Raw genomic sequence first — 13,207 nt, forward strand, 5'->3', positions numbered from 1 at the left:
GGCTTTTAGGTACCTCATTAAAATGGAGAGCTGTCTTGAGGCTACTTGATCTGTGGCCACATCCTCTACCTGTGGAGGGGCTTGGGGCATTGCCCTTACATAACTGATGGCCACAGACTATGGAGAGCTGCAGCCTCGTGTCAGGAGCCTGGTACCTAGGAGTGTGGCAAAACGCTTACTGTTCCTTGCTTGACTATTAGCTCAACCAGAAAACAGGCTGCCTTTCATGGTCCCACACCTTTCCAAACATCATATGTTCTCTCAAGTGCTCACTCTTAGCAAAATATCACATGCCCTTTTTCTAGGCAGCTTCCAGAAAACCACCATGTTTCTGTTCTCAGCAAAACATCCTCTCATGAGACAATTTCTAGAAAAACATCATATGGCACAACTGCGTCTCCAAAGAAACCAGAAATTTCCACTTCACATATGGCAAGGGTATGTTTACTTTTGTAAGATGCTAGCAGCCTGTCTTCTGAAGTGCCTGTACCATTCCATATTCTCAGCAGTAACCAATTAAGGTCCCCACTCTTCCGTATCTGTGCCAGCATTTGAAGCCATCAGTGGCCTGAACTTTGGCTGTTCTGGGAGGTGTGTATAGTGGTGTTTTGTTTTATGTTTCCTTGATGACATATATTTGGGAGTGTTTCTCCATATAAAACATTAGCTATCTATGTGATCTTTCTGCGTAAGGTTGTACTAAGTCCTTTGTCCTGTTTTTATTGGGTTGTTTGTTTCCTTATTATTGGGACTTAGGAATTATTCATCTATGGTTCTGGCATAAACACAGAAACAAAAGTCAACATTCTTCTGTGTTCTTTTGAACACAGGACCGAGAAATAAATGTGCAGTTATAGCCATCTGATTTCCAGTAAAGCTACTAGAGAGACATGTTGGAGAACAGGCAGCCATTTAGCCAATGGTGCTCGAGAACCTGGGTATCACATGCAGAGGACTGAGACAAGGTTCCACATCCTTCACCTCAGACAAAAATTAATTACAACTGAATGAGAAATCTTCATGTAAAGTCTAAAAGCTTGGCATTAGTGGAGGGGACATAAGAAAAATAGTTGAAGATCTAGGCCTCTTTATATGTTCAGTATCACTCTAGACATGAACAAAAATATTTTTGAAGCCTGTCGTGGCACTTCATTGTAATTGTTTTTTATGTCAACTTGCCCCAAAATAGGGCCACCTGAGTAGGGAGCCTCACCTGGAGAGCTGTCCTGACTGCCTTGGTTTCCAGTTGTGGGCCACACTAACTGGTAGCAGCCCCGAAGTAAAGGGTGTGGAGAAGGAGGCTCATTTCCTTCTTTGCTCCCTAGGTCTCCCTCCTGCAGACTTGTACTGAAGCTGGTGCTGATTCCTTTACTGATATCAGAATCAGCATTTTCAAGTTTTCACTGAGGGCTATAGGGCTCTTACGCACCAGCTGTAGTCTCAGGACTCGGACTATATTGGAGGATATCTCATTTATTGACTTAACAGGGCTAGCTTATATAGCTCAGTGGGGGAGGGGAGGACAAAAGAACAAGGGAGGAAACTTGCATATGCAGACTTGACTGAAGTCAGGCAAATGTTAAGCCAGTTCTCTGGCAGGGAAACAGAAGCTTAACTGACTCTAATAAGAGGTAGCCTTTGTCTCTATGGAGTTGAGTAGGCCCACGCCTGATTTGGGTAGGGAATAGCCACCCTCCTGCCCAGCTCTCTGAGAGAAGTCCAGGGTATGGGCAATGCTCTACCTACCATCTCTTGTCTGTCTTGGGAACCAACAATCTTGAGACAACTCCAACTGTTGAGGTATCTAGCTTCAAGGACTGAGTAATCACCAGGTTCTCAGCTTTCAGTTCAAGGTCATCCTCAACACACTGTGAGTTCAACTGTAGGTTGGGCTACATGAGACTGTAATTGTTAGCATTCTGTCTAAACTCCACCCCACAATTCCCTGACAACAGCCAGGTAGGCCTGACCCACTATAAAAGGGGCTGCTTGCCCCCTTCTCCCTCTCTTGCTCTTCTCTTCTTGCTATCTGCTCCCTTGTCCCTTCCCCATTCCATCCCCTTGCCCCTGCCCCGCTCTCTCCACATGCCCATGGCTGGCCTCTACTTCTCTACTCTCTTCCCCCTCTGCTTTTCTCTGCTTCTACTACCCTCTCGACTTCCCTCCCCATGCCCTGAATAAACTGTATTCTATATTATACCATCGTGTGGCTGGTCCCTCAGGAAGAAGTGATGCCTTGGAATGGGACTGCTGGGACAACTCCTCCCATACCTCACCACACGTCCATAGAGCATATCCCTCCTTCTCTCTTTATCTTTTTATAAACACACCAGTAATAAAAAAAAAACCCAAACAATAATAATATAAAAAAGATTGGCATTATCGTTTGGCATTATAATAGACATACAGAGCTTGACAGAGCTGAAGCACCTATTAAATTACAGGAAAATATTTCTGTTTCTTTAAAAGCAAATGGTTTCTTCATTGGCTCCTGTTGTAAGCCTGCCCGCGGTCTACATGAACCGGGTACACCTGGGAGGCAGGCTGGGGCTGAAAGAGACTTAGACTGCAAGAAAAGATAATGAAGCCAAGACAAAAATTTCCCTGATCAGGCCCGCGAGTTGAGTTTACTAAGAGAGTGTGCTTATAAGGGGGAAGGCTCATCCCCACTGCCAGTTCATTCTCGGTGCCTGGAGCCATTCTGTCAGCACGTGGTCGCCAGGCTGGTTGCTTATTCAGGAATGTCTCAGGAAGACAGGTTCAGCTTCTGGGCAAGTAGCAGAAAAGCAGGGCAGTTGTCTCTTCAAAAGGAGCCAGCCTAAGTCAGAAAGTTGCCCCGCAGGTGGCCCCAGCTCAGTGGCAACAAAGTCTGTACCCGCCAGCTTCAGGCTGGGGGGGAGCTACAATTGGCTCCACCCATAGAACTTCCTGTCAGGGAATGAGGGCAGTTTTGCTTCATAATTCAGTAGAAAACTTGAACCAGGTCAAATAGGTTCCTTGGAGAGATCCTGAACTCTCATTAACTCTTGCAGAAGAAGGTGAGTCTGGCTGGAAGAGACCTGGAGCAAGGGAGCTGTGAGAGGGAGAGGGAATGGAGCATCTATGGGGGTGGAAGTATTGTGTCTGCACAGGGAGGAAGCTGCTGGGGAGGGGGAGGGGTGGAGGCTAAGAGATATAAGGAGATGAACTGATGCGTTGCAGTGTGTCTGTGGGGAAAGTCACAGAGGGTAGCCTGGTGCCCTTTATAGAAAGTTCTGTGTCCCCCAAGGCAGGTTCTTTAGAGTTGGGAGAGAACTCAGATCATGTTTAAGTCACTTTTCTTACCTCAGTGTGCTGACTCCTCTTAATTGTACAACAGACAGATTTGCATGTGTGGCTGTGTGACCCTTGGCTTGACGGGGGCTGCTGAAGCCCGAGTAGCTGCCTGAAGCCACAGTGTAGTCTAGGGGCTCCGGGTCTTGTTTTGCATCTTGTCTGTTGCTTTCTCTTTATTATGTCTCTGTAGTACACCCTGAGGTCTGAAGTGGTGACACTTCTGCCAGTTCTTTTGTTATGCAGGATTGTTTTAACTGTCTTGGGGGTTTTGTTTCATGTTTATTAACATGATAAGTGAACATATTTCTGGCTTCAGTGTGATATTTAACTGTAATAATTAACATATTAACTGTGTACCAGTCAAAGCAGGGGAGATGAACAATTCCCCCCCCACTTCTTCCCTCCCTCCTTCCCCCCTCCCCTCCCCCTCTCTCTTTGGTCTGAGATAGGGGTTCTCTGTATAGCCTCGCCTGTCCTGAAACTCACTCTATAGACCAGGCTGGCCTTGAACTCACTGAGATCCTACCTGCCCCTGCCTTCCTTACACTTTCTTTATGTTTTGAGTCCTTGAATGCCTCTCCTAGGTCGTCATAAAATATATAGTAAGCTGTTGACCTCTATAGTCATCCTGGGCTTTCAGGTATTTGGCACAGTAACAATTTAGGTGCACTCATTTCCCAGACCTGGCACTGGGCATGAGCCAGGAACATCTGTTCCAATATTGGCATGAAGGCGGTAGCAGGAGTAGAGATAGGCTGTCCATGCCATCAGGAACAGCCTAAATGACATCCAGATCATCAGCCTTTTAAAACTATAGAACACTGCAAAATTTCAGGAGAAAAGGAAAAAAAAAGAAAGGATCGGGAGTGCTTCCCGTTTCTCTAATAGGTAATTTTCCTCTCTTCCCCTTCCTTAAGATCTGCGCATTCAGATCTTTAGAGTCACGTTGCCTCGACATGGCTGGCCAGGGAGACACTGAACTGAGGATCATTCTGGTAGGGAAGACTGGAAATGGGAAGAGTGCTACAGCCAACACCATCCTCGGGAGACGTCAATTTGATTCTAAGATTTGTGCCAATGCTGTTACCAAGACCTGCCAGAGAGCATACAGGAGGTGGAAGGGGAAAAACCTTGTTGTAGTCGACACTCCTGGGCTCTTTGACACCAAGGAGACCATGAAAACCACATGTTTAGAGATCAGCCGCTGCATCCTCTACTCCTGCCCTGGGCCTCACGCCATTATTCTGGTTTTGCGACTGGACCGTTACACTGAAGAAGAGCAGAAAACGGTCGCTCTGATCAAGGGTCTTTTTGGAGAGGCAGCCCTGAAGTACATGATCATCTTGTTTACTCACAAAGAAGAACTTGAGGACCAGAGCCTTGATAATTTTGTAAATGAAGCGGGTGAAAAGCTCAATAGTATTGTCTCGCAGTGTGGGAAGCGCTACCTGGCCTTTAATAACAAAGCAGCTCTGGATGAGCAAGAAAATCAACTACAGCAGCTGATAGAACTGACAGAGAAAATGATGACCCAAAATGGCGGATCCTACTTTTCTGACAAGATATATAAGGACATAGATAGCAGGCTGAACCAATGTCTAGAGGAACTGAAGGAGACTTATGCTCAACAACTCACTAGTGACATCGAAAGAATAAAAAAGGAATATGCTGCTAAATTAGAAAAAGAAAAGGCGGCACAAATTGTTTTCGCACAGAGAAATCATGATGAAAAATTAAGAAATTTGAAGGAAAAGGCTGAAGAGACTATATTTATGTATATTTTCCAAAAGATAAAAGAAATTCTTTCAAAACTTTGGGACGAGTTGTGGTAAATTTAATTTATTTATTTTTATTAATGACATTTGTTTTTGACAATTTCATACAAGCACACATATAATGTGTTCTGAATATATTAATGACTTGCTTGGTGCTGGAAGCCATGGCCTTGTGGACATTTTCTAGCTTACATAAACAATCCTGACAGAACATTCGTGGTCATAACAAGAAGAATGTTTGTGGGTAAAAAGGACACGGTGACCGTTGTCTCCAGAACCTGAAGATTGCCACCTGACCTTCGGAGAGACCCCAGACTCTTCCCTCATCCCTTGAAGCCTCCTCTTGCTTATGCTCATATTGCTACTCCTGAATAAAGTTTTTCAGAGCTTGATCAGTATGATTGACTTCTTGTCCCTCCCACTCTCTCACTACCTTTCCCTGGGTCCTCGCTGATGATCCCTGCAGGTCGGGGGTTAGGGGGGGAGCTTGGTGTGTTGGCATTGTAGTTTATAGAGTTTGGTTAAGACTAATGATGTCTTTTCTTCCCCAGCAGTCTATCTACATAGCAACTTCCAGCAACATGAAAAGGGAGGAAGCTTCCAGTCCAGTCCTGCCTGATTTCTTCATATAGTACAGTGTGTAGAGTGTTTAGCAATAGGATGGGTATAGCAAGTTCTGGTGGGTTCTTTATAATTTGACATGATTTATTAATGTAGTATATTGTATTTTCTGAAGATGGTTATGGTGACACGTTACATTCCCTGACTGATTGAAGCATAATTGATAAATAAAATTGCCTGCTTCTCATGTAGACATTGTGGCATATGTGTGTGTGTGTGTGTGTGTGTGTGTGTATATACATGTATATGTATGTATGTATAAATAATTAAACCAAGGTAATTAATAGGCATGAGCCCCATGCCCAACTGACTTTGAAATGTTAATTTTTGAAGTTAAACTAATTTCTTCCTTACATTTCCTCCCTTTAACCCCTCTCATGTTCCTCCTTGCTCCCTTTCAAATGCATAGCTCTTTTCTCTTTGTTATTTTTACACATGTATGCATACATAAATATATAAATACAAGTTGCTCAGCCTCTTTAGTGGCTATGTATGTACAGATTTCTGCGCTAACCACTTGGTATTGGGTAATCAGTCAGGGGAGCCACCCCTAAGGACATCCTGCAGCTCCTGCTGCTTCATGTGCCCGTGGCTCCTTTTTGGGGATAAGACCTCATGAGCTTTCCCCTTCCATGGTAGCATGTCTATTGCTGTTGAACTTGTAGAGGTCTTGTTTTGGCATCCACATATTGTTGATGCATCATGGGTGAAGTTTTTTGGTCATTTCTAGGAGAAACGATCTCACTCACTGCAGATTTCCTGGTTCTGAGATGTTCCGAGCCTTAGGTGCAGGAGTTTTGTTATAGATGCGTCTGTCGAGTGTGGCTGGGCACCCCCAAACCCCAGTTGAGCTTTTTAGATTGTATATGAACATGAGATGGGAAATATTTGCCCCCTTTTAGCACAGTGTCCTCCAGATTCACCCATGTTACTGCAAATGACAGTTTCTGTGGTTAGTTTTTCTCACCTTTATCTCAGGAGGTGACAGTTTCCTTCAGGGTCACGTTTCCTTGTCCTCTTCACCTCTTGTCTCTCTTATGCTGTCATCTTCCTTCAGATGTCAGTTCTGCCTGGTTACCTTTCATCTCAGAAGAAATGACAGGGGCTGGAGAGATGATGCAGCAGATAGGACTGTGTGCTGCTCTTACAGGGGACCCAACTTCTGTCCCCAGCGCCCAGAGGGGCTGCTCACAACCACCTGTTGCTCCAGCTCCGGGGAGCCAATACCTTTGCCTTCCTCTGGTACTTGCACTCACAGCCCACATAGACATGGCCAGGCAACACACACACACACACACACACACACATACACACTTACTTAATTTAAATATAAACCAAGTAAGTCATTAGGAAAGCAGGCTGGAAGCTCTGTAGTAGATCTCCAAGTTCCACTACAGGTGGCTGAGCAGACTATGTGGAATGAGTCCTAAGTGCTGGGATGTGCAAGGCTTTTGTGGCATCCTAAGGCATTTTCTCTTCTTAAGATGAAATGCAGCATTCTGAGTTGAGGAGACTATCAGGCCTACCGTTTCCACTAACCCCAAGTTCATCCTGTAGTAAGCCCAGTTCTTCATAGCTGGTACTTCTGAACTTGAAGCACCTATTGTGCTTCAGTCTCAGTCACTACCAATCTCCAGCCTATCTGGGCATGTGTTGGATGTTGATAATGCTGAAGCTTTCACGTTTGTACCCTCGGAAGCCTCTGATCACGTTAGTAGGTGTGCTGACCACAAGACTGCCTGTGGTACTCAACACGTGCTAGACCCCAGTGGTGCCTGGAGTTGACTTTACGTAAGCCAGCTTATCTTGACTTTGAAATCTCTCATCTGTTATTAAATGGAAATAAAACATGGCAGAACAAAATGCACAGAATGCTTTTACAATTGCACAGATCCACTCATGGTCATACCTGTACCCTCAATGATATTTTAAATAACTACTGCTTCAAAATAACTATTAATAAAAATATATTTGTTTTTTGTTTTTATTAATAACTTTTGCTTGTTGGCAAGTCCATGCATATGATATACTCTGGTCCTTCTTCTCCTCCTTCTCCTTTTCCTTCCCACCCCCTCCACCCCCCTCTTTCCTAAAATCTTTTCCCTAAATTATGACTTTTTCTTTTGCCTTATATCTCACAGAATTGAATAGGGCTATTCATGTGATCATGAGTTTGGGGATATACATTAAAGCCTGGCTTTATGTACCACACTAGTAGGTATAGAACTGGAGACTACACTTGCCCCATCCCTGTCCCCATTTCTAGAATCTGTTTAGTTAGGGGGAGCTATGGCATTACTAGTCTTTCCAAGCTGTGAGATTCCTTCAGATTATTTAAAAAATTTTATTTTAAACATACATGGGCGTGTTGCCTGCATGTCTGTTATGTGCATGGAGCCCACAGAGGCTGGAAGAGGGTGTCAGATCCCCTGGCATTGGAGTTACAAATGGTTGTGAGCCACCACTGAGTGCTGGAACCACAGTCTGGGTTCTTTGGAAGAGCAGCTAGGGCTCTTGATGCCATCTCTCTAGGGCAATTTTGATAATTTTTGTAATAAATTTACTAAGTATTCTATTAGTAATTTAGGCCATTAAAACTCCATTACAATGACTCTAAAAGGTAGTAACAGTGTACACACATCACACTTGCTTAAGACTGAACTGTGAGTGACCAGAACTAAGTCTCTCCAGGTGGAAGGCAGAGGAGAGCTCTGCTTTGGACCAATTCCAGTCCTAAGTGACATCCAGGAAGAACTCTAAGTCTAGTTTAGCAGCTGAAATCTCCTGGAGATCTTCATTTCTCAGTCTCTCTATTTCAAGTACCATCTCATGTCAATGGCAGTGTGCACAGCCCTTCTATCTTAACCATTCTGCTCTGTAATATGACATGAGATGAGAAAGACAAAGGTGAAGGGGCTAGCACAGGAAATGTCTGTTGGCAGGAAGGAGGTGTCTCAGGACACATTTAAAAATAGCTGTTTTACTCTCATTAGAAAGGGTTCCGGGAAATGGGCTGACATCAGCTTGAAACTCACAATTTCTGGAGGACTGTTATGAAAAATAATCTCTGGTCTCTTCACACACACACAAAAAATTTCGACCAAGTTGGACCAGAGATTTCTTTAAGTCTGAGAGTGGAACTCATGAATTGAAGGAAAATGTCAGTTTATGTAGTATAGAGGGATCACGAAAAATGAACAGAAATTGTTGAGAAAGAAACTATAGGGCTGGAAGGTGTAACTGCTGACCTGTGGAATCTGTTATAAATGCCTGTCTGGACTGGGACTGTATCTGGACATCTGTGCGCCCAGCATCCCAATTTCTGAAGGTTTCAAACTCATGGGACCCTTCAGTGCACAGGGCAGTACATGGAAAGGTGAGAGGAGGCTTAGAAGGCCCGTGGTGAAGAATTGAGGTTTGTCAGGACCTCTCTCAGAACCACCTGGTTGCCTGGTGACTCTGTGCCAAGTTACTAAATTTCACAGATGAACCTAGGAATCAAAGTCACTTCATAAATAGATTTTCCTGGTGGAAGGGTTGGTAATCTGACTCACTCTCCCGCCAATCACTCTTATTCTTATTTGTGTTAGGGATCCAAAATCTAAGCTCTTCCTGCTGATCTCTGCTTGAGTAACTCCCCAGAGCGGCTGGTTCCTTGGGGCTTATAAACTGTGTGGATGTCAAGTATGCGAAAACAGTGTGGAGATATGAGGACATGAAGTTCTTCTAATATGTATATGTATGTATATGTGTGTGTGTATGTGTGTGTGTGTGTGTGTATGTATGTATGTATATGTATGTGTGTGGATGGAGAGATTGAATAGAATTTGAAAGGAGACTGTCCCAAGTTGAAGAGGTAGGCATGAAGCCTGAAGCAAACAGAGAGAGAGAGAGAGAGANGATGGTTGTGAGCCACCATGTGGTTGCTGGGATTTGAACTCTGAACCTTCGGAAGAGCAGTCGGGTGCTCTTACCCACTGAGCCATCTCACCAGCCCGGGGACTTGAGCTTTAACTGTTCAGTTTTTTAAGAAGATTTTTAGAAGAACGTTTATGATGAGTGTTTCGCCTGCTGTGTGTGTGTGTGTGTGTGTTTACCATGTGAGTGCAGAACCCAACAAAGGTCAGAAGAGGGCATCGGATCCCCTGTCACTGGAGTTGGAAGCATCCCAGCCTCTGGGAGAACAACTGCTCATAACAGCTAGGGGATCTCCCCAGACCCTTGGTTTGTTTGTTTTTGAGAGGAGGAGAAATTATAAAAGTCCCAATTACCTATGGAATATTTTGTAGCCACAGGAAAATTCCATGTTTCCTGGTTCCATGTCTGCTTTTATTTTAGTTTTGGTTTTTTGTTTTGTTTTTTAAGATTTATTTATTTATTATTATATCCAAGTACACTGTAGCTGTCTTTCAGACTCACCAGAAGAGGGCGTCAGATTTCATTTCAGGTGGTTGTGAGCCACTAAGTGGTTGCTGGGATTTGAACTCAGGATCTCTGTAAGAGCAGTCAGAGCTCTTAACCGCTGAGCCTTCTCTCCAGCCCCTAGTTTTGGTTTCTTTTGTCTTCTCTCACTTTAAAACTTATGAAGATACATGTCACCATGTATAGTGATATATATCGATGTCTATATGATATATATGATATATATCAATGTCTATCACCCACATGTCATTCCTTCCCTATCCTCAAAGACCCCTACAGAAAAGACAAAACTGATATAAAAGATACCCCACCCACCCACTCCTCTTGGACAGGGGTCCTTCTCAGTTGCTTGTCTTTCCTCAGTGATTGGAAACCTCCCTTAACCAGCCTCCAGGGAGTGGCCGCATGAATTCAACAACACGCTGTGGGTGGCAACTGTTCTGTTCGCTAATGCCAGTCGGTTAAGCATCTACTTTGCTTACTGAAAGCAAGAGGTATGTGTGGGGGAGAGTACATGGAGGTGAGAAGGCAACTGTACCAGTTCCCACAGCCTCCAAGCTAACAGACAAGGACAGCCACACCTCAGAAATGTTCCGGGGATTGTGGCACATGTCCACAGAGGAGGAGGAAGGGCTCTTACCAGGGAAGAGAACCAGCATCCCCCTTCCGGAGGCTTCACGAAGAGCTCACATCGAACCCACTCTTTGAAGATGGAAAAAGGCTTTGGCCAGACCAAGAGCTGTGGATAAGGGCCAATCATGGACTCCGCACCACGTGGCAAGGGATAGTAGCACTTGAGCTCATGAGGCCCGCAGACCTGGAATGGCATGAGGAAGTGATCGAACAGCTAGTGGCAGTGTGGGCCAATCAGCAGGGCTGTGTGGACTTGTCACAAGTTCTGAGACGAGACTCTCCCCGGAGGACTGGGGGAGGGGGAAGGGGGAGAGGGAGGGGAGGAGAGGGGGAAGGGGGAGAGGGAGGAGGAGAGGGAGGGGAGGAGAGGGGGGAGGTCCTGAAAAAAATCAACAAGAGGAAATAAAAGTGAAATTACACAAGAATCAGCCCCAAAGTAGGCAGAATAATAGAGAAGAGGAGAGAAAGAACAGGTTGAACAAGAAGAAATCTGGTAGCAGGACTGTGACTATGTATTGTTAAAGAATTGTATACAATCACATAGTGTGTTTGGATCAGTTCCACTCCTCTGATTCCTTCTCTAGTCCTCTCCTTTCCTTCCCGACTTCTTGTCACCTCTGTCTCTCTCCCCCATTTAAGAAAAAATCTAAACTCCACTTAGTGCTGTCCATCTGAACAGAGATGTGGAATCATCTACCAACACATGGGTAACCTCTTAGGGGCAGTGCTCCTGAGAAAAACTTCACAACTTCTCTCTCTCTCTCTCTCTCTCTCTCTCTCTCTCTCTCTCTCTCTCTCACACACACACACACACACACACACACACACACACACAAACACCAGCAGCAATCAATTGCCCACAGCTCCTTAGATAGGGCAAGAGTTCATGAGCCCTTCCCCATCAGCACTGAGGTTTTGGTCTGTGCAAATTTGTGTGTGAAATGACCTTGTCATATCCAGCAAATAGTGTTTCACTGCAGTGTTCAATGACTCCAGTCTTTCCACCCCTCTTCTGTAATGAGCCCTTACCCCTGAGGAGAGGAGATATGATATAGATGTGCTATTTAAATCCAACTGTATCATGAATTATATGACATGTAAAATACCTAAATATCCAAATTAAAAGTAGATTCTATTATATGCTATTAACAAGGAGTTCTCTTCTCTCTGTCTCTGTCCCTCTTACTCAATTATTCTTTCTCTCATTTCTTAAGCAAGTAAACATACAGGAGATTCAATATCACTGCCAGCCAAGTCATTGTCATTTACATTTACAGATTGTTCTGCCAAACAAGAGCTGACTGACCGTTATTTACTATGATGGGCCATATTGCAGTCAACTAAAGTCCTGGTGGTGAAAAACATGACTATTGATTTATCACATTCCAAGTGCTCAGTAGCTACCAGCAACCCATGGGTACCACATGAGATGACACAGAACAAGAGGACTGCAGAACGTTCTGCAGTGCAGCTTGCTAGGAAGATGGGTGGGTCCCTTGCACACTCCTATTTCCACAGTTCCTCCCCCTCGCTTCCTCTCTGCTACTCTGTTTTCTTGGTGTTTAGTATTGTTTCGAAATCAGAGAAGGTCAAAGGACCCAGATTTTCAGGTAAGAGAATAGGGATGGACGATGTGGGTGTTGAATTTGGTGAGGAAGGGACCTCTCTACTAGCTATGTCTAGTAAACCTCCTGACAGACCTGCTCTTAGGAATTGTATTCATTGGCTTCTGTTTCCAGCCTGATAATTTTAGGCTATAGTCCGAGTTGAAGGCTGAGTTCTACAAATTCCTGTGTGCTTCAGGGTTCACCATTTTGAGGAGGACACTTTTTCTACAGGGAAAGTATTCCTGCACTGGTCAAAAAAAATTTTTTTTTTTTTTTTTTTTTTTTTTTTTGGCTCTTGCTTATTCATTGAGGGAGCTGCAGATTGGGGGCCAGTGAGATGGCTCAGCAGGTAAGGGGTCTGCGGCCAAGCCTGGCGACCTGAATTTGATCCCTGGATTTCATATAATGAAAGAAGAGAAAGAACTCTCGAAAATTGGCCTCTGACCTCCATAAACTCACCATATGGGACACCCATCACCCCCCAAACACACACACACACTTCATACACACACTCCGTACACACAAAGAAATAAGAGAAAGACAGACACAGAGAGCAGCACACTGGAACCTTCTCCAGGAGGCCTGGCTAGGAGTTGGGCAGAGGTTATATTCAAACCTAGCCCAGTCAAACCCTCCTTCTTCCCAGCACAGATCCCTAGCTTGAGAGGAGAACCTTTTCCCAAGGCAGCAGTGCACATGGAGGAGTCGGAACCCGTGGCGAACTCGGTCTCTGCCATGGCATGGCTACCCTTTTAAATGGTTTGTCCTCCATGTTGTAAAGGTCTTAATCATAGCTTGTGTGATTGCTCTCCCCTTCTCCCTCCCTCCCTCCCC

The 13,207-nt window shown here is 44.6% G+C and overlaps 2 protein-coding genes across 2 annotated transcripts in view; both read left to right on the plus strand.

The window, feature by feature from the left end:
- Positions 1 to 2,918: 2,918 nt before the first annotated feature.
- Positions 2,919 to 5,482, plus strand: LOC110297030 (GTPase IMAP family member 7-like). The gene is made up of 2 exons (XM_021165829.1): positions 2,919 to 3,038; positions 4,233 to 5,482. Exon 2 carries the CDS (start codon positions 4,272 to 4,274, stop codon positions 5,145 to 5,147), a length of 876 nt encoding a protein of 291 aa, XP_021021488.1. The 5' UTR covers positions 2,919 to 3,038; positions 4,233 to 4,271; the 3' UTR covers positions 5,148 to 5,482.
- Positions 5,483 to 12,305: 6,823 nt separating this feature from the next.
- Positions 12,306 to 13,207, plus strand: part of Gimap4 (GTPase, IMAP family member 4) — an 8,173-nt gene continuing 7,271 nt past the window's right edge. The window contains exon 1 of the mRNA XM_021165431.2: positions 12,306 to 12,376. The gene's annotated coding sequence lies outside the window, so the exon portion shown is untranslated. The remainder of the gene's footprint in view (positions 12,377 to 13,207) is intronic.

The sequence above is a fragment of the Mus caroli genome, chromosome 6, assembly GCF_900094665.2.
Source record: "Mus caroli chromosome 6, CAROLI_EIJ_v1.1, whole genome shotgun sequence".
NCBI classification, from domain to species: Eukaryota; Metazoa; Chordata; class Mammalia; order Rodentia; family Muridae; genus Mus; species Mus caroli.

Bases quoted from the DNA above. Each gene is read 5' to 3' on its own strand.
- LOC110297030 (XM_021165829.1), top strand. From the start codon at position 4,272: ATGGCTGGCCAGGGAGACACTGAACTGAGGATCATTCTGGTAGGGAAG.